The 18,994-nt window shown below is 35.4% G+C and overlaps 1 protein-coding gene across 15 annotated transcripts in view; it reads left to right on the forward strand.

The window, feature by feature from the left end:
• The first annotated feature begins 1,461 nt into the window (after positions 1-1,461).
• Positions 1,462-18,994, forward strand: part of LOC124950028 — a 128,574-nt gene continuing 111,041 nt past the window's right edge. For 3 of the 15 annotated variants that reach the window (XM_047496102.1, XM_047496099.1, XM_047496101.1), the window contains exons 1-3: positions 1,465-1,762; positions 2,332-4,458; positions 4,759-5,092. In XM_047496102.1, coding sequence (XP_047352058.1) covers positions 3,744-4,458; positions 4,759-5,092 — 1,049 coding nt within the window. In that variant the 5' untranslated portion in view covers positions 1,465-1,762; positions 2,332-3,743. The other 12 variants (XM_047496090.1, XM_047496092.1, XM_047496093.1 and 9 more) reach the window with 12 other exon arrangements.

The following is an 18,994-nucleotide window of genomic DNA, read 5'->3' on the forward strand; positions in this document are numbered from 1 at the left end:
ACTTTCTAGACCGTTTCCCCCCACCTTCACACTATTCTTTCAATGTGCAATGCATTCTGGTCATGGCATTCAATGCATCTGATTGGTCAACGCAAACAGAAACAACATTGTCTGATTGGCCGTAGACATCGAGGTTGCCACGCGTAGAATTTCATACGCGTTAACTCAGTACTGCCAACGTTAAATTTACGAAGTTCCTTTCCACGACACATAGACGTACCAAAAGCAATCTTTTTTTTAACGGCTTTCTCTCGTTTCGATATGACGTCATAAGGAATGTCGAATGACGCTCACTTTCGTGCGTTTCGTCATCAGTCGGACCTTGCATTTTGCATTCTCTTACTCGACATTGATTTATTCTTATCCAACCATTTTCTCATTTTTACCGAGTTGTCATATTTAGAGTCTATAATCGATAGTAAACGATTTTAAGCGTAAATAATAACAGTAATAATAGTAATAATAGTAATAACAATAACAATAACAGTAACAATAACAACAATAATAATAATGATAATAATGATAATAATAAAAAAATAATCATGATAATGATGATGATAATCATGATCATGATGATAATAATGATAAGGATAGTAATAATAAGAATAAAAATAAAAATAAGAATAATAGTAATAATTCTCAAAAAAATATGAACTATTAATTTTGATAATTGTGGCAATTTTGGGAAGACTGATTTTTAGTAATACTATTACGAAACACTGTTCGGCTATAGCAGTATTACATTTTACCTTAGTAAGAAGTGATCGTTCATGAGAATTTCATCCAACTTATTTAGACTCACTTGCAAAACTCGACCATGCGGACAAAGAAGATTTCTTTCCCTTTTTCTCTCTTTCTCTCTCTCTCTCTGTCCCTCTCTCTTTTTCTCTCTCGAAAAAAAGAGAGGGTTTGTGGATTTGCACTCTTTAAGTGCATCGATACGTGAGAGAATCGTATATATACTGGAAAAAACGTACTTCGAAGAATAGTTTGAGAATTGTACTATTTCAATCTAAATATATATATATATATATATTTATTATATCACTATGATCGAATCCACATTTTCTCTCTGTTGGTTTAAGAAAAAAACGAAAAGAAAAGGAAAGTAAAATTAAAATAAATAAGATAAATAAGAAAAATACTTGATACTGACCCAAAAATACTTGAAATTCGTTGAACTGTTGCTCACCGACGAATTTTATAATTTTATATAATAATTTGGGAATATAAAGGACATAGGAGGAATAAAATAAAAACAAAACAAAAAAAAAACATAAAAGTAAAAAAATATTGGATTAATTATTGGACGTAATTAAAGGACGATAATGATGAAATCTTATGGAAAGGAATGAGAAAATATGTAGAAGGGGTGGAAGAAAGTAAAGGAGGGAAGTATCAAAGAAGAAGAAAGAGTAAAGAAGACAGAGAGAGAAACAGAGAGAGAGAAAGAGAGAGAGAGAGAGAGAGAGAGAAAGAGAAAGAGAGAAAAGGAGAAAGGTGGGAGGTGAAAGAGGAAGGACTCGCCGAGAGAGCATAAACAAGGAGGATGCACCGTAGTGCGCGATGGAGTTATGTTATGTAGAGAGGAGGATAAGGGTGGTAGAGTGTAGCACTCGCTCATGCGCATATGGAACCCCGCCCTGTCGTTTCGGACGAAAGCCTGTCCCATCGAGGACTTTTGTACGACGTTGGACGACTAGTCGCGTTTTAACTCGCGGTCCGCGAGGCGGATGGTGCCGGGACACACAAGATCAGACAAGTACGGCTCCTTTTCGTAAGAGCAAAAGAGGCTTATCGTCTCTATCTCCTCTTGTTCCTCCTCCTCCTTTTTATCATCATCGTCATTATCATCGTTACCGTTGTCAATATCCAAGAATTCTCATTGTTTTTATGCTCCTTTCTTTCTCTATCTACCTCTATCTATCTCTATCCATCTCTATCTATTCTCTCTTTCTCTTTCTCTCTCTTTTATATAAGAAGAATATAACAAAGCGCGCGCCTGAGGAGAGGAGAAAGCTCTCGTGTATACATCAGTACAGGTGGTTCGTGCAAGGATCGATCGTAGGATAACGTCGTTGTAACGCGTGATTCAATATTCTCAGTCTAACTCTTTAACTCTTTCTCTCTCTCTCTTTCTCCGTCTATCTCTCTATCTATCTCCATCTCTATCTCTTTCTTTCTCTCTCTCTCCCTTTTTTTTCTTTCTCTCTCTCTCTTCCTTTTCTCTCTCTCTCTCTCTCTCTCTCTCTATCTATTTATCTATCTATCTATCTATCTATGTATCTATTTATCTGTCTATCTCTCTATATTTCTTTCTCGTCGACAAAGAAAAATTTCTGAGAAAAGGAGAACGATAGAAAAGGCGGGACATCTTGGAAAATGTCAAGGAGCAACTAGAGTTGTTCGAAGAAAAGAACTATATACTGAAGGATATTCGTAAGTGAATAAAATTTGGAGAAAAATTAAAAAGAGATTATACTGATAGAATCAGATATCAAAGGGAGAGAGAGTAAAGGATATGGTAATGTGTTACATAGATTACTCGTTATTTCCATGTATAAACAAGTAGGAAGAATCAACGAAAGGACATTCACAAAATAATAATATCAAGGAGTACGACGGGATATCTTCTTCCTTTAAGAGAGAATATCGTAATTAATTTAGAACGATATCATGAGAGGTTAAAGGAAACGACGACTAGCTGAGTTGAGTTTTATCTTTGGTCTAAGAAGAAGACAACGACTCTGACCCTCTCTTTGTATCATTAATGAAGATTTCAGTGAGTTACCGTGGAGAAGTTTACATTTTCCCTTCGAAGGCCTATCTTTACGAGAGACAACGATATATAATCTAACGAAAAAGAAAAAAAAAACAAAAAAGGAAAAAGGGAAAAAAAATGAAATAGAAAGTAAAAGAATGTAATAAAACTTCGAAGAAAGGAATTATCGTCGAATTTCTGAATTCCACCTGCTCGCGAATTGAGTCCAGTGAGCTATGAACATTCCGCTAATTAAAAGAGAATCCAATGAGGTGCCAGATTCGCGATCGGCTTAGCAACGATTCACGGATTCGGTTTGTAAAGCCCCGCGCGGCTGAACATACCGTTGCGGCTGAATATACCATCACGGCATTGAAAATATCGAATCTGTTGTCGTCGAGCGCGCCCGCGATACAACCTAAAGATCAGAGATAACGATTTTAAGAGGATTTATATGAGGAATGATCCAGGAGATTGATTCATTTCGCGATGATTCATCGTTCCTATCGTTTCAACGAAGGTCTCGTAATCTATGAGAGATTATGATCGATAGAATTGTTTTTAAAAATTGTTTTGAAAGGAAAAGAAAAGAAGTAACATAAAAGGGAGAGGAGGTATCAATCGGCTTATCGACGGAAAATCGGTCGAAAAAACTTGAAAGTATTGGAGTGAGAAAGAAGAAGAAGAGAAATAAAAAGAAGAAGAAGAAGAAAAAGAAGAAGAAGAAGAAGAAGAAGAAGAAGAAGAAGAAGAAGAAGAAGAAGAAGAAGAAGAAGAAAGAAGGATCGGTCGCGGTGATCCGGTAAGTGAGGACGCTCGATGAGTCCTAGCGGAAGGAATCCTAGAGGAGGGAATCGCGGCACCGAGTCGTGGCGATTATCAGAGAGTCGTTCGGTGTCTGCCAAGAAGACAACGAGGAGATTCGAAGGAACGAGGAGAACAAGGATCGGGTTGGCGCCTCTTTGAGAGCCGCAGGTGGGTGATGCGTGGAAGCAGCTCGGATCTTCTGTTGGAGGCGAGCTGCGGGCACTGTCACTGTCATTGTCAGTGCCAGTGCCAGAACGATTATCATCATCATCATCGTCGTTATTACGGACAACAGAGCCTCGGAAGCTCGAGCGTAGGAGGCGATATTGGAGACGGAGGTGGAGGTGGAGGAGAAAGTGGTAGCGATCGCCATCACCACCACTATCATCACCATCATCATCATCATCGTCAAGAACGATACAAGAAGAAAAACGAGGCACGTGAGTCAAAGGAACGAGAATTACGTCGTCGCAAACTGTTGGAGTTAGGATTTGGCGCTGCGAGGCGCCGACCGCCACGGCGTACCTGCCGTCAGCGGCTAAACTTTTACGCGACCTCGGCGTTGGCCTTCGTCGCGACCTCAGGCGGCGCCGCCCTCCTCTTCCTGGTACCGCTTTACGTTGATCCAGCGATCAGTACATTAGCCGCCGATTTCTCACCGGAACCGGTTATCTGCACGACCTCCAGACGAGAGGAACTTTGGGGTCTTTTCAATTGCACTTGGAGTTCTTGCCGGGAGGGATGTACCAGTGACGTTTACAGGTGTACACATATATACGTCACATATTCACCTTGGAACAACGATAGTATGAAAAACGATACGGGAACAACTAGTGGCACTACTACGACTACTACTACAACCACAACTACGACCACCGCTGCTACTCCTGGTAAGATCCACCGTTTCTCTTTAATAGTAATCTTTACTTTTTCTTTTTTCTTTTTTTCTTTTTGTTAAGTAATTCAACAAGTTAGTATGCTTTTTAATGTTAGTATGCTTTTCAACGATTGACGCGCACGCGTAGATAGGTCGCGTAACCACGTGAGATACAGAATGTGATAAAGAATTTCAAAAAAAAAAAGAAAAAGAAGGAAGAAAAAAAGAAAAAAAATTGTACGAACTATTTTGTTACCTAATATCAGATTAACAAATTAAATCCGATGTATTGTTTGTTTTTCCCACACGACAGCACCAACGAGTGGCGACATCGAGGCGGTACTTCTTGTTAACATCAAGGGCTGCGGTTATCCACCGGTCGTAGATTGTGAGAATTTTACTCGTGACATGGGTTACGAGGGTGCAAAGTTTCCGTGTTACTACAGTCGCGTTAATGGCAGCATCGTGATGGCATCTTATAATAGGGAGGCGCATGTAGCTACGATCATTCATCTCTTCGCGGCACCCTTGGTTGTAACTCTTGCAACTAGCGTCGCCCTTTGCGTCATGCATTGTGACTGCAGGTGCACGCCACCCCCGCGACATCCGCCGCGTGGTATGAGAATGCACAGAGCTAACGATCTCAGGTAATGCTTTTACCAATATCGCTTGCAATCACGATTATACGGATACATAAAGCGAACTCATGATTTATTAGAAAGTATTTGAAGGGAGAATAATTCCGTTCTAAATGTTCTCGTTTAATCGACTCTTTAATAATAATTTTATCTTTTATATATATATATATATATATATATATATATATATATATACACATATATAACATATATTTTCTCTTAAATTGTCTCGCAAGTTATTCATATAATCGAGATATTATTATATTATAGCATATTTATTAATATAGATAAGTTTGATGATTTTTTTTTAGATCGAAAACATTGAAAAAGAGATTTTGATAAAGAGTTTGAGTCAATGTTTTTTCCTTATAATCGGTATTTATGATAAAACATTAAAACTCTTCTTCCAAGAAAAATTATAAGAATGAACGAATAAAAATTTTCGATGTGTTAACGATTGATCGACAGATACGGAGAACTAAGATTTATCGATCTCAAGTACTATCGATCTCAGCTTGTATGAGTAAAACAGACTTTCAACTTCTAGCATTTCGTAATGTGTTTGTTTATAACTTACTCAAATTACTTGTAACGAGAAAGAGAGAAAAAATAAGAACGAAAAAGAACTATTCATCGAATTTTCCTGAACGATTGCGTGTTTCAATGCGATCAAAGAAGACCAACTTTATTTTCTTTTATATTCGATTTCGAAAGTTCAGGTCGGGGCTTGGGTTAGTAATTTTCACGATTATCTTCAGGTGTTGTCGTTGCTCGTTCAGACGGGTGTAGGCGTATTAGACCAATCAAAAAATAGGAGTAGGACGCGTGTTTAAATGTCAGGGCCGATGAATCCCGTGGGATTCGCATCGCGAATAGTGAGTTGTTTTTCTTCCACCGGCTCGTTTGTCATCCACCATAGCGAATGGTGCTATTAAAGTGCGATTTTGTAGAAAACGGATAAACGAGAGTTGAAAAGTGTGGGTTAGGAGGAGGAGAAGGAGGAGGAGGGAGAACAGGAGGAAGAAGAGTTGGAGTTGGATAGGGTAAAATGCAAATGGCCTATGGAAAGTGAGAATGGCTTGTTCGTCGTACATATATCAGCGTTAGAACATAAGAAGCGAGAAGGATCTTCTCTTTTTTTCTGTCTTTCTTTCTTTCTGTCTCTCTCTTTCTTTTTCTCTTTCTTTTTCTTTCCTTCTCGTTAAAGTAGACTTCTCGATAAATCGTTCGTGCTTCAAAAACAGAGCAGTTGATTTTCCTCCTTTTTACAATTTAAATTGTCGATCTCTCGACAAAGAAATAGCTGTGAAAAGTTTTAATTGGACTGGACCTTTTGGGAATCACACGATAAAAGATCTTCTCGTTTTCTCTTTCTCTCTCTTTCTTTCTTTTCTTTTCTTTTTTTCTCCTTTTTTTCTAGTAAGTTTTATTATTCCAATGTTCCATCGAAACACGTCCAAGAGTTGCTAAGTATCTACTAACCTACTAGCTACACGTTATCGATCTTTCCTTCGCAAATCGATCGGTCTCGTGGCTTTTTTTTCGCGCTTGCAACACTATGCTTACAAAGCTTTATCTATCTTTCTCCATTTCTCTCGGCTATAAACATTCAAGCTATCGTCGTTGCGAACGCAGCTAGTTTTAGCAATACAGCATATCTCGTCTTTACAGTGTCTCGTTAAATATTTAGCAATACCGAGGCGTAAGCCAAGAGTCGTTTATGACGTCCCCACGATTCACCTCGGAAGAAGAAGCAAATTGTAATAGGGCACTCTCGAATTCATTTAATTACCGCTTATTTCTTCTCTTCATCTTGTTTTATTTCATTTGTCGAATAAGTAAACGAGAAACGCATTTCGAAATTGTTAACTCTCACTAAGAAATGATTTAAAATCGTAAGAAAAGCTTATATAAAATTTATTTTATGGTATGTCGATTCTTAATTGCTTCGTGTTGTATGACCACACAATGTTTACGTATAAAGTGGAGGAAGGATGAGGAGGAGGGGGAGAAGGAGGAGGAGGAGAGGTAGAGGATCGTCGAGCATAGATAAACAACATAGGTGTATGCATGCATAGATCGGGTCGAGGTAAAATGAACGCTTTAACTATACGAAGCTTTCCATGTAATGAGGTTAGCCCCTGTGACAAGGATGGATAACGGAGACAAAAGGTTGATTTAATTGCTACTATCCTTATAAGAAAACTACGTACTTACTTACTTACTTACTTATTCGTCTTGAAATGCGTTGAAGCTGGAGAAACTCATGCAACGGATAAGATACGAGACTTTGAAATTGGTCGAATTCGCGGCCGATATTTCAGCCAACGGATATAACGTTTATCTTACTCGTGTATGATCCCTCTCGGCTTCGTAGAATTCCATGAGGATGTAGGAAGCCGATAAATTATGTTGCCCCGAAATTCTCTTCTGGTTATCCTTCCTAAACCGTGATCGATAACGGTTGTTAAAAGGAGAAAAAAGAAAAAAGAAAAAAGAAAAAAAGAAAAAAATATTATGAAAAAGAATTAATTGTTAAATTCCGTCGATACGAAACGATTTAACGTTCGAATTTATTTTAATATTTAATTCCGCAATTTTTTTCTTTTTCTTTTTTTTTATTATATCTGACATCAAATATTTAAATATTGTATTTGACAATAAAATATCAATGACGATAGAAGATCAATTCCTAAAATCCAATCCGGAACTTTCTGACGTCTCTATGTTTAAGCTACTATCGCGTTAAATTAACGATTCGATCGAGCTACAATCTCAACAGTCGTTCCACAACCTCGTACGATTCACGCTTGAAAACGAACGGACGCTACCATTCGCAGAGCAAGCGGTTATCTGGCTCGCCATTAGACACGATTGTAGTTTAATTACTTTTGACGTACGTCCCGCTCGTGCAACTACTCCAACCCTCCGCAGAACGTGGAAAAGCGAAATCCTGGTTGTGGTATCCATTCTATGTAGCATTTTTGCTGGTGTTCGTTCGAAACACGTTTCAACATCCTAGTTTTACCTAAATTTTTGAAAATTCCACGAACGTAGTCTAGAAGTTAGTTACCTATACAAACGAGGTTAGCTATGTGGGTTAGTGTAAGTCTTTCATTGAAATTTCAACTATGCCTCCTTTCTCTACGTTCGAGATACTCTACCTAACTCTTTCCACTCTTCTCCTGTCTTCCCTTTTCCCTTGTTGTTCTTCTTGACGTTGTTGTTTATCTTACAGAAAGTGATTCAGCGATATTGCCGTGTGTAGTGAAAAGTTTCCTTTCGATCGACAGGGGGAATGCTACGACGTAAACGGACAGAGATGGACCGATTTTGAAAGAATAAGAGAGAAAGAAAGAGAGAGAAAAAGAGAGAAAGAGAAAGAAAGAGAGAGAGAGAGAAAAAGAGAGATAGAGAAAGAGAAAGAGAGAGAGAGAGAGAGAGAGAAAAAGAGAGATAGATAAAGAGAAAGAGAGAGAGAGAGAGAGAGAGAGAGAGAAAAAGAGAGATAGATAAAGAGAAAGAGAGAGAGAGAGAGAGAGAGAGAAAAAGAGAGATAGATAAAGAGAAAGAGAGAGAGAGAGAGAGAGAGTGAGATACAAAATATCCTTTAGACGTCTAGTACGGTCACCCATAAATCTCGAGGATAATAGAAAAAAATCTAGTTAAGACCGTACGAATGAAGAAAAAAAATCCAAGGTTAAATGCATCCGTTAGGAAAGTGTGATAAAGACAAAACTCTATTTATTGGACAGTATTAAAGAATATTTAGTATTGGTGATAGCGAAATCAACGAACCGAATTCTCTTTACCTCTCGGGATTTTAATTGGTTCAACTTTAATACGATTAATGATATACAAATTCCTGTGTCGATATATGATTTTATGGCTTTCGGATAGTTGGTAAATTCGATAAATCAATAATGTAGTTAATGATTTTTCGAATCTGTGCAACGTACTGTGTGTTATCGATTAAGAACAAAAGTAAAAGTGAACGATACTAATCGATATGGAACATTTCTTTTTTTATTAAGATCAGTATGTTTTACATCGACGACGAATAACATCTAAACCTTTAATAACTTTGCTATAATATCTTCGGCTTTTGTAAATTTTCAAGAAACGAATTTCTAACGGAGGGATACGATTTTTCAAGGTTTTAACAAAACTCAGCACGAAGCGAGACCTCGAAAATCTAAATGAAAATGAAGTTTAGTTATCGATCGTATGACAATGTATATATAAATAAAAGTAAATAATAGACATCTATATGTACATTTAGGTGTCTGTATATGCTCCGTTATCGTTTCATAATCGATCCGATTGAAATGATCAATAATTAAATTTCACGTTGGAATATTATTAATAAATTCAGTCATTATGAGGTCTCAAACGACTATAATCAATACATTAATTTTATTTCTATGATACCTAGATACACATACACTCTCTTTCTCTTCCTCTCTCTCTTTCCTTCAATCTTCTCACACTATTGAGAGTCTAATTCATTTACAATTAAAAATATAAAATATATAAATACAATCGACGAGTATGAAATATCCGTGAAGAAAGAAAAAAGAAAGCAACATTAAATGTATCTCTAGTCGTGCGCGGAGATTCTATATATTTATAAAAGCACTTTACGGGTATTATTGAGCATTGAGGTTGGAGAGCGAACGGCTGGCACGATTTAATTGATCGAATTTATAAGGATTGCTATGGAGACGAAGATCGAGAGAAATTCTTTGAGAAAACGAATTACATCTTATCATATAAAAGTATCTTCCATTACGTAAATCAAATAGAATAACGTAGAACATTTCCGATAGATCGATATATATGAATATAGAGAGGAAAGAATATCTAATACAAGATGCTTAGAGGTCATCCATCAATACGAGTCATTACTCGAATCGAAAGTAACATATCGAATCGGCGAGCAATCGAAACGCATTGATGCGATAAATCACCAGAGACTCGGAAGAAATAAAGGAAGGGAAGAAGGTAAGAAGGACGGAAAGAAGGAGGGAAGGAAGGAAGGAAGGAAGGAAGGAAATGATATGTCCGAAATGGTGTCACTCGTAATTCGCCTTGAAGAGAAAGGAGTTGGGTTATATTCTCAGGTATTACGGGGAAACGTGTACCACGAAACGAGCCACTTAGGAAAATGATATTGATCCGAGCATCCTTGTCGTTGGAATAATGGAAAAGACGAGGGACGGTGGGAGAAAGAATGGATTGAGAAAAAGAAGACTTTGTTCTTTTTTTTTTTTTTCTTTTTTTTTGAATGATAATAGTATCTATTTAATTTATTGAAAAGATGATATAACAGATTCAATCAAACGTAATTTTATATATGAAATTAAAGAAGATATATTAGATATAAGTGTAAATTAAGTGAAAAAAATAATGTAATACAAGATATCAAAAGGGATATAATAGGGGAAATGATATTTCGAAATCAAAGAAATAACAAAATGAGAAATAAAGAAAAAGAGGAAAAAAGTAAAAAAAGAAAGGAAATAGAAGAGAGTAAGTCGGTGAACAGTGAATAAGCGAAAAACGAGTTTTCGAGTTTCGCAATGGATTTTCTCCTTTGTCGTCAGAATGGTGCGAGCATCTGAGCGACGAACGTGCGAGGTGTGCCCTTCGAGGTGCCGTAGCATGCCGTGGGCGTCGAGAATGTACTTTTGCCCCCGCCACTACTCTGTATTTCAGCGCCCTTAGGCGCTCCCGACCGCGAACACTTCGTTTTTATTCTCTAGCTACTTTTCACGAACAAGAAAAGACGATGGGGTCGAGAGGATTTGCTCTAATTCGACCACCAAATTCTTCCTCTCTCTCTTCCTCTCTCTTTCTTTCTCTCTCTCTCTCTGTGTTTCTTTATCTTTCTTACAGCATTTTTTATTTTTCGTTTTTTCTTTCTTTCTACAAGGTCAACGTGATTGCGCGACGAAACAAGATTAAAATCATTTCTTTGACTTTTACTTTGCGAGTTCTTTACAAAAATACACCATTTCTTAGAATACGCTAAATTCATTCTCATTTAACCTCGAACGTTTGACGAAGCGACTCGTTTTTTTTTGCGCCATGATGACGGCAACTTTTCATTCGATATGTCAATACCCGCGTGCGATCAGTGAAATGATTAGGTAGTAGTTCGTATTTCATCATCGAACCACTTCAACGTGAGAAGATGTAGAGGATGAGAGATAATACATTTTTTGAATTAATTGTATTCCTTGTTATTTACCTTGTGATATTATATCATTGTCATTATTATAATATTATCTATCATTATTTACATTATGTAGATTATTTTTCTTTTCAAAATTATCTCTAGATTTTACTACCAAATTAAAATAGATAATAGTAAAGTGAACGAATGATATGTTCAACAACTATATATTTTTTTTCGTTATTTAATCTGAGAAATTTACATACAATTTTTTTAATGCGATAGAAAATGTTTCGATAATTTCAATCCGCCATTGAGTGTCAAAATAATAATATTATTTTATTATTTTTTTCTATATAATTTGATGTAAGCTTATGTTTGTTTTCATATAGTTATTATTATCATTATTATTGTTATTATTATTATTATTATTATTATTATTATTATTATTATTATTATTATTATTATTATTGTTATTGTTATTATTCTTATTATTGCTATTATTGTTATTATTGTTAATATTCTTAATATTCTTAATATTTTTATTATTGTTATTATTATTGTTATTCATAGAACAGCGAAAAGATTTTTTGTTAAGGGCTTTTTCCATAAATTGACAAGTTAGCTCGCTGGAGAATTTCAATGGCACCTAAGGCATTCGAGATATATTACTCTGCTTGGTCTCTTGAGTAGAGACGTATTTCTTCGTACGGAAAAGAAAAAGCCTCTGGCTCTAGTAACTTTAATTTTGAGCGAAGTAGGGGAATTAAGATGGAGTGCTAGCTTCTCTCGTAGATGCTGTAATGACGTATTTCTGGCCGGCAAGATTTTTTTCTCTATCTAGATTGTGTTCTTCATAGCGTGATACAGAAAAAAAGAAAAAGAGAGAAAGTGAGAGAGAGAGAGAGAGAGAAAAAGAGAGAGAGAGAGAGAGAGAGAGAGAGAAAGAGAGAAAGAAAGAAAGCTTGAAGAAACGTAGAAATGAAATTTTATATCCTTTCCTCGCATTATTTCCAAGTTATTTAGTTCGTCGATTTTATTTCATCCTTCTCTCGCGTATATCTTTCGAGGTATAAACTTCGTTAAATATATTATCCGTGAAGAAAAACATAAAGCTCAAAGCATACGTCATATTACTTTCTATATGACGAATTTTCGCGTTGGAATACATCGGTCCATTAACGTTAACGTGACGTTATCGAAACGTCCTTTCAAAAACAAAACCATGCGATTCGTTATTGTAGGGTCGACTTAACGAAATTGAATGGAGATTGACTTTTACGATAAACGAAGGAGCGTGAATCGTAAGTTTACCTTGCCGTTGATACTTATCGGCTTTTCTTAACGCGAAGAAATGCCGTAGATACTTATCGGTTTGCATAAAACACTACGGGTAGTGAAAGAAAGAGAAAGAGAGAAAGAGAGAGACAGAGAATTAAAAGGAATCTAGTCCAACGATCGATCGATTTATATTATTAACGTTTGTCATCGTCACTTTCGTTTAAAGATTACCGTCCAAATTGAACTCGCCTCTGGGTTCATTAAAATCTCCTGATAGACCGGATATCCTAGATTGTTCTCGTTCGATGAATTTCCAATCTCATTTATGGAAGCTGTACGAAGGATATGACATCAGAAACTGCACTATTCAGCATCGGCCTCGAGCGAATCTCCTAGTGTCTCGTTCCTATAGATTTTTCGATGATCTGAAAATTCGTTTCGTATTTATATCTATCATAATAGATATTAACCTTATGAAATCGTCATAGGATAAAATTATTATTCATTATTTTTCAACGATATCATTTTTCATGAATTTCGCGTCCTCATAAATATTATAAATAATGTATATCCATCATCTAGCCAATGAAATCTTATGACGTTATCGACATCGATCAGTAACAAATAACGAGCGGAAAGCGTGCTTCTACCAAATGTGTCTAACTGTCGCTCTCATTAGGTTGGTTGTTAGATATCGGCCATCGGTCTTGCGTGCGTGATAAATTTTACCGACAAAATGACTGACGGACGCGGCGACACACCTGGATGTAGAGCGTCGATGTGCTACTAACTAGTTTATCGTATATATCTATATATGTACGTGCGTATGTATGTATACACATACATGTATGGAGGATGTCGACATACGCTCGATGGACAAGACTGGTTTGACAAAACGATGTCTACTGTGATCTATCGATCGTCATTTAATTTTCATCTCCGACTCGATTGAAATTAATGAACTTACCATGATTTCATATTGCTTGGGAATCAAAAAAAAATGATAAGAAAAATAACAAAAAGACACATCGAAGGAAATTCTATTTTTTCTTAGAAAAAAAGAATGAACACGCATAAGAGATATCTATGTATTATATCTATTTTCAATGTAGAATTACTATAGAAAAGTTTTAATCGCGATCTTATACCCTTAATATAAGATATACTTGATACTTCGGTCAATAACAAACTTATCTTCTCCGGAAATAAAGACCCGTTGTCGTATTGACGTTATTCCGTGCGCAAATTTTCTTCGCAATGACATATATTATTCATGAAGTCTTACCTATCTTTACGTAGTCGTTGTCATTTTTCTTGACAATGAGCAAAACTCGGAATTCTTTTTTATTGTAAAATCCTTCTTTTCTATATAAACATTTTTCGACTACATTTATTTCGCCATTACCGATGACTTGGTTTTAACTTTTCTTCTTTTTTTCTTCTTTCTTTTTTAGTTATCTATAAAATTCCAAATCATGATTTTCGCAAACGTTTAGGGACGTATTGAAAAGCAACACATATATAATTTAATTATTTGCTTATTCGCATAATATTCATGGTGCTGAGTAGGAATAATAACACGGAATTCGTAATTTCAATTGGGATTGTTAAAATACATATATGGTGAAGTGTATCTGATAGACGAATTAATAAGCGTCTATTAGAATAATTAGATTAGGTATAGTTTAGTGAAATAATGATTTATCGAATTGATCGAATCGATCGATCGATCGATTGTATATTTTGCATCTGGATTGCGTTGGATAATAATTGGAAGATCGTTCTAGTTGAAAACGAGATTAGTTTCATCCCATAATATCAGTATTATGAAAAAATTTGATTAGGACAAATTTATTTTAAAAGATTTAAATAAAAAAAAAAAAAAAAAGAAAAAAAGAAAAGAAAAAGATAAGCAGAGAAATAAGGAGTTAATTTCGTTAGTAAAAAATGCGTTTTCGCGATCAACGAATGATAGGACCTTTTTTATTTTACAAAAAGTTTTTGGATGAGTTCCAACACTCGATTGGTTCTTTTTAAATTCCTGCTTTTTTGCTTCGTTAACGAGCCAAGTTCGAAAGTGAAGTACTCGTAGGAAGATGTATCTAATAATAATAATTTACTAAACTTTTTTTTTATTTTCTTTTTTCTTTTTCTTTTTCTTATGCGCAAACGTATTTTCAAAAGGAAAAAAATGGAAGTAATAAGTTACACGAAATGATTTTTTCCTCAAGAAATCTTTTCAATAAATTTAATAAATCACGTTATATCTACATTCTCGTCGTCATGATCGTCGTCATTTGATTTATTTCAATAGGTGAAAGATCGTATCGTTATTGAAGTTGAATGAACGTTAAACCGAACGAACGAATTCGACCTGTCGGTTGTCGGTCGTTCGGTTAAAGGAAATCGATAGGTGGCTTCGCACCTGTTCGCTGACCAGGTCACGACCTTCGCATACTACCATTTACTGCATATGCATAAAGTGGACTACCGCAAAAAGCTCCATAATTGCATAATATATTTTCTCGTTATAATCGTAAGCGAGTCCGACCATATCTCTTGAGATTGGTCTAAAGCTTTTCTACGTGGAAATTTGTTTTCTACTTGCGGTACTTTATTTCTCTCTTTTTTTTTTCTTTTCTTTTTTCCCTCTAATAACGATAAAAGCCATCTGGGATTTGACAAAAAGAAGAATCGTAGACACGACGTTCGAAGAAATTCGAGTAAAAATCGTTGAAGAATAAGCGAATCTTTGATGCACGATGCACTCAAAATGGATAGAATTTCGTACAGCCCAGCGTGAATTAAGCTCTCACTAGAGTAGAACTTAACTGTCGGCCCTTAAAAGTGCCATTTGTCGAACTGTTCTCGTCTAGCGAGTGTAAGTACAAATTTGTCCCACGAGAAAAATACGTACAGCGAGTACGTAGGTACAGCGAATAAAAATAAATATTCGGACTTCGTTTCAAAATTGAATTAATTTTTCTGGACTACGTAAAGCGTATTGAATTTAAAAATAGATGTAAAGAAATTAGTGTAAGTGAAGGATTTAAAAAATAATTATTTTTTGTTATATCAGCAATAAGAAATACAAATGAAATAAATTCTTTATCAAGAGACTTTTGAAAGAGAATGAATATATAGAGTTCTTCAAAAGTCTCTAAATGATTTTAAAAATCAATTACTCTTTTCTGAGACCTTTCAGACTAATTCTTTTTTTAAATTGTAAAAAAATTTCTAAATTTGAAGTTATAATATAACAAGAATTAGTCAGCAAGCTCTCCAAAAAAAAAATTGATTTTTAAAAATCATTTAGAAACTTTTAATCCATCCTGATATATATTTGTCCAATTTAGAAAAAGTTATTAACTTTCAAAAGGCATTGGAATATTTTTTTGAAGCATTATACATTTCCCTATCTCCATGATACATATCTTTTGTAAGTATTGCATTTTCGAAAAAATGACGTAGATGATGACTGTTCGTTCATATTCAGCACAAACGAACGAGGCATAAAATTTCATTGAACGGATGAAGGTACTGCTAGTGATCGGCCACAACGCCAATAATTATCGGAAGCTAATTATCAGAGAAAGGGAAGACGTGACGTCTACTCGGCGTTATTACGACGACGATAATAGAGCGGAAGAACTCAGGATAAAAAGTATAGGAATCACACTAACCAACAAAACTCGTAATTCGTAATTCTTAGATATTTGAAATTTTATGCCGGATAAAAAAAAAAAAGAAAAAAGAAATAAAACTGACGTTAATGTATACTTGGAAAACATACCGTAGTATAATTTCGATTTTCAAGCTCACATCGCAGACGCCATGAAACTGTTACCTACGCTTGGAAAGGATATAGGTCAGGGATTCGACGAGAAAGCCTCTGCTTTGTTGTCCTAACCCTAGTAGTTAACCTAAATTTTATGTTATCCAGATTTTCTCTCTCTCTTTGTCTCTCTCTCTCTTTCTCTCTCTCTCCCTCTCTCATTTTTTTTCTTCTTTCTTTCCTCTCATTTTTTTTATTTCTACAAACTTTTGGTAATTCGACGTTAACTGGTATACTCTCAAAAGACGTTGTAGTAAAAGTGAATGATAAAGAAAGATAGGAAGATAGAAAAAGATAGAGAGACAGAGAGAGAGAAAGAGAGACAAAGGACCCAAAAGCGTTCATTCATCTCCATGAATGAACTGGATGTTAAATTAATTGAATTTCAGGCGACGTTTCGATCCTGAGATATGGATTTAATGCGCGATTAAAAATCACGAGTACCGCCTCGCGGACAGCTGAATTCGTTTGCATAAAGTTCTTGACCTCCTACCTCTCCGCGTGCAAGTCGGTGATGTTCCAGAATAAATTTACAAAGCGATATGAGATTATGCAAAATACTTTCCGTCTTTATGTCTGTCGACGGTGAAAGAGATAGGAGGAGGAGAACAAAAAGAAAAAGGAAAAAAGGAGAAAAAAAAGAGAAAAGAGAAAAAAATAAGAACACGTGGAAGGGTTCCATTTGGAGTACGATATGAAGGCATAAATTTTCTTCGGAATATTTGACTACTGTCGTCGTTCTTATCGATCCATCTTTTATCATTTTTTGTCATTAATTATGCGACAATACGAGACACGGTATAATGAGATGGGATATTTTTTGTCCCGCTGATGAACGATATTTTCTTCTTAAATATTTTTCTAGAAGAAAATATGAGTATTTGTCTAACTTTGTTTGAAATGAAATTCTTTCTTCTAAGGAATATAGACGAGTCCAATTATTTATAAATGTAGATACGAGTTAAGAAGGCGTTCGTTGATCATATCTTTGAATATTCAAAAGGCGTGAAAAAGCATAAAAATGTTTCTGGTAGACTTTCTCTCTCTCTCTCTCTCTCTCTCTCTCTCTCTCTCTCTCTCTCTCTCTCTCTCTCTCTCTTTTCTCATGTCGGCTACCTCCCACACAACGAGCGAATAAAACTGGCAGCGATATTGCAATACGATCCTAGAGTCTCGCATCATAATTCTTCGTACATAAGAGGTCAAGGAGGTGGAACGGGCTGAAGGCTTGTAAGAGTAGATCAATGTCACGAGTTGGATGAAAGGAGAGAGACAGGAGGGGAAAGCTTTAAGATAAAAAAGAATTATCTCTTTACACACATTTATTTTTATCTTTCATTTATTTCGAGCTTTTACTATTATACATAGAATCTCATGACGAACATAATTCGTGTCTTTATATTTATATTTTACGTTTTATTTACGAATATTCATATATATATGTATATACATTATTATAGATACATTATTACACATATAATTTCACTCGTTAATAATAAACTGCTGCACACGATTTCTGACGCAATGCTTAAAGAACTTGGAAGTTATCTTCAAAACTATATAGAGATAACATCATACGCCGAGAAGATAGAATGAATCATAGACTTAATCGAAGTACGAAGCGTGCACTAATAAAAGCAGAAACGATCAAATGCTCTCTCACTGGTAACGTAAATTCGTTATAATCACGCTAACTAGAGCAGGCACACACGAGTTCCGCTCAAAAGCAGCTGCGATCAGAAATATCCTAATTTTCCTTAAGAAGGGCGGATTCAAGAGAGAGAGAGAGAGAGAGACGGATGGCTGCTGCTTTATATCCGTTGAAAACGGTGGTTTAGGCGAAACGTATCACACGTATTTTAGCCTTATCAAGAACCAACGAAAAAGTTCGTGTTCTTTTAACATACCCTTCTTGCATTAAAAGCTTCGGAAAAGAAAAATTCGTGGATATGAAAAACTCACCTGTTTTTCTTCTAAATTTCTTACTCCACTTTGAAAACTTTGCTTCGATAGACGCAAAAGTGACTTTTTTAAAATGCCAGAAAAAAAAAAAAATATATATATATATATATATATATATATATATATGAATATGCGATAGAGATAGACAGAAAAAAGCAAACACATTGAAGTTTTTTTTCTGGAAGATATTTCGTATCGTTCAGAACGAAAAGTTACGATTACGAGCGATGGAATAGCGAATGATATAAATTTTAAGGTCATCTAAGCTCAATGCTGACGACCAAAGTACAATATTGGATTTGTCGAACAGAGACGTTTATTAAAGTGTGTCCAGATATATAATGCTCTGTCATTGAGTGAACTTGAATCTGACATGGATAAGCTTCTCTTTGCTACTTTCATCATGTGGACTTTGTTCTTTCGTTATCATTACGACATGTAATCTAATAGCCTTTTGATCCTTTTGATATTTCCCCTGTGTGGTGAGATTTACTAAAGTTATAACGTATATCCATGGATGTACATAGAGCTATCCCAATTGTTTTGTAAATTTGTAAAAAACAAGTCAATACACAGGTTACATATATTAATACATTAGACATACTATTTGTATATGTATATGTATATGTGTATATGTATATATATATATATATAT

This window comes from Vespa velutina, chromosome 6, assembly GCF_912470025.1.
Source record: "Vespa velutina chromosome 6, iVesVel2.1, whole genome shotgun sequence".
NCBI lineage: Eukaryota > Metazoa > Arthropoda > Insecta > Hymenoptera > Vespidae > Vespa > Vespa velutina.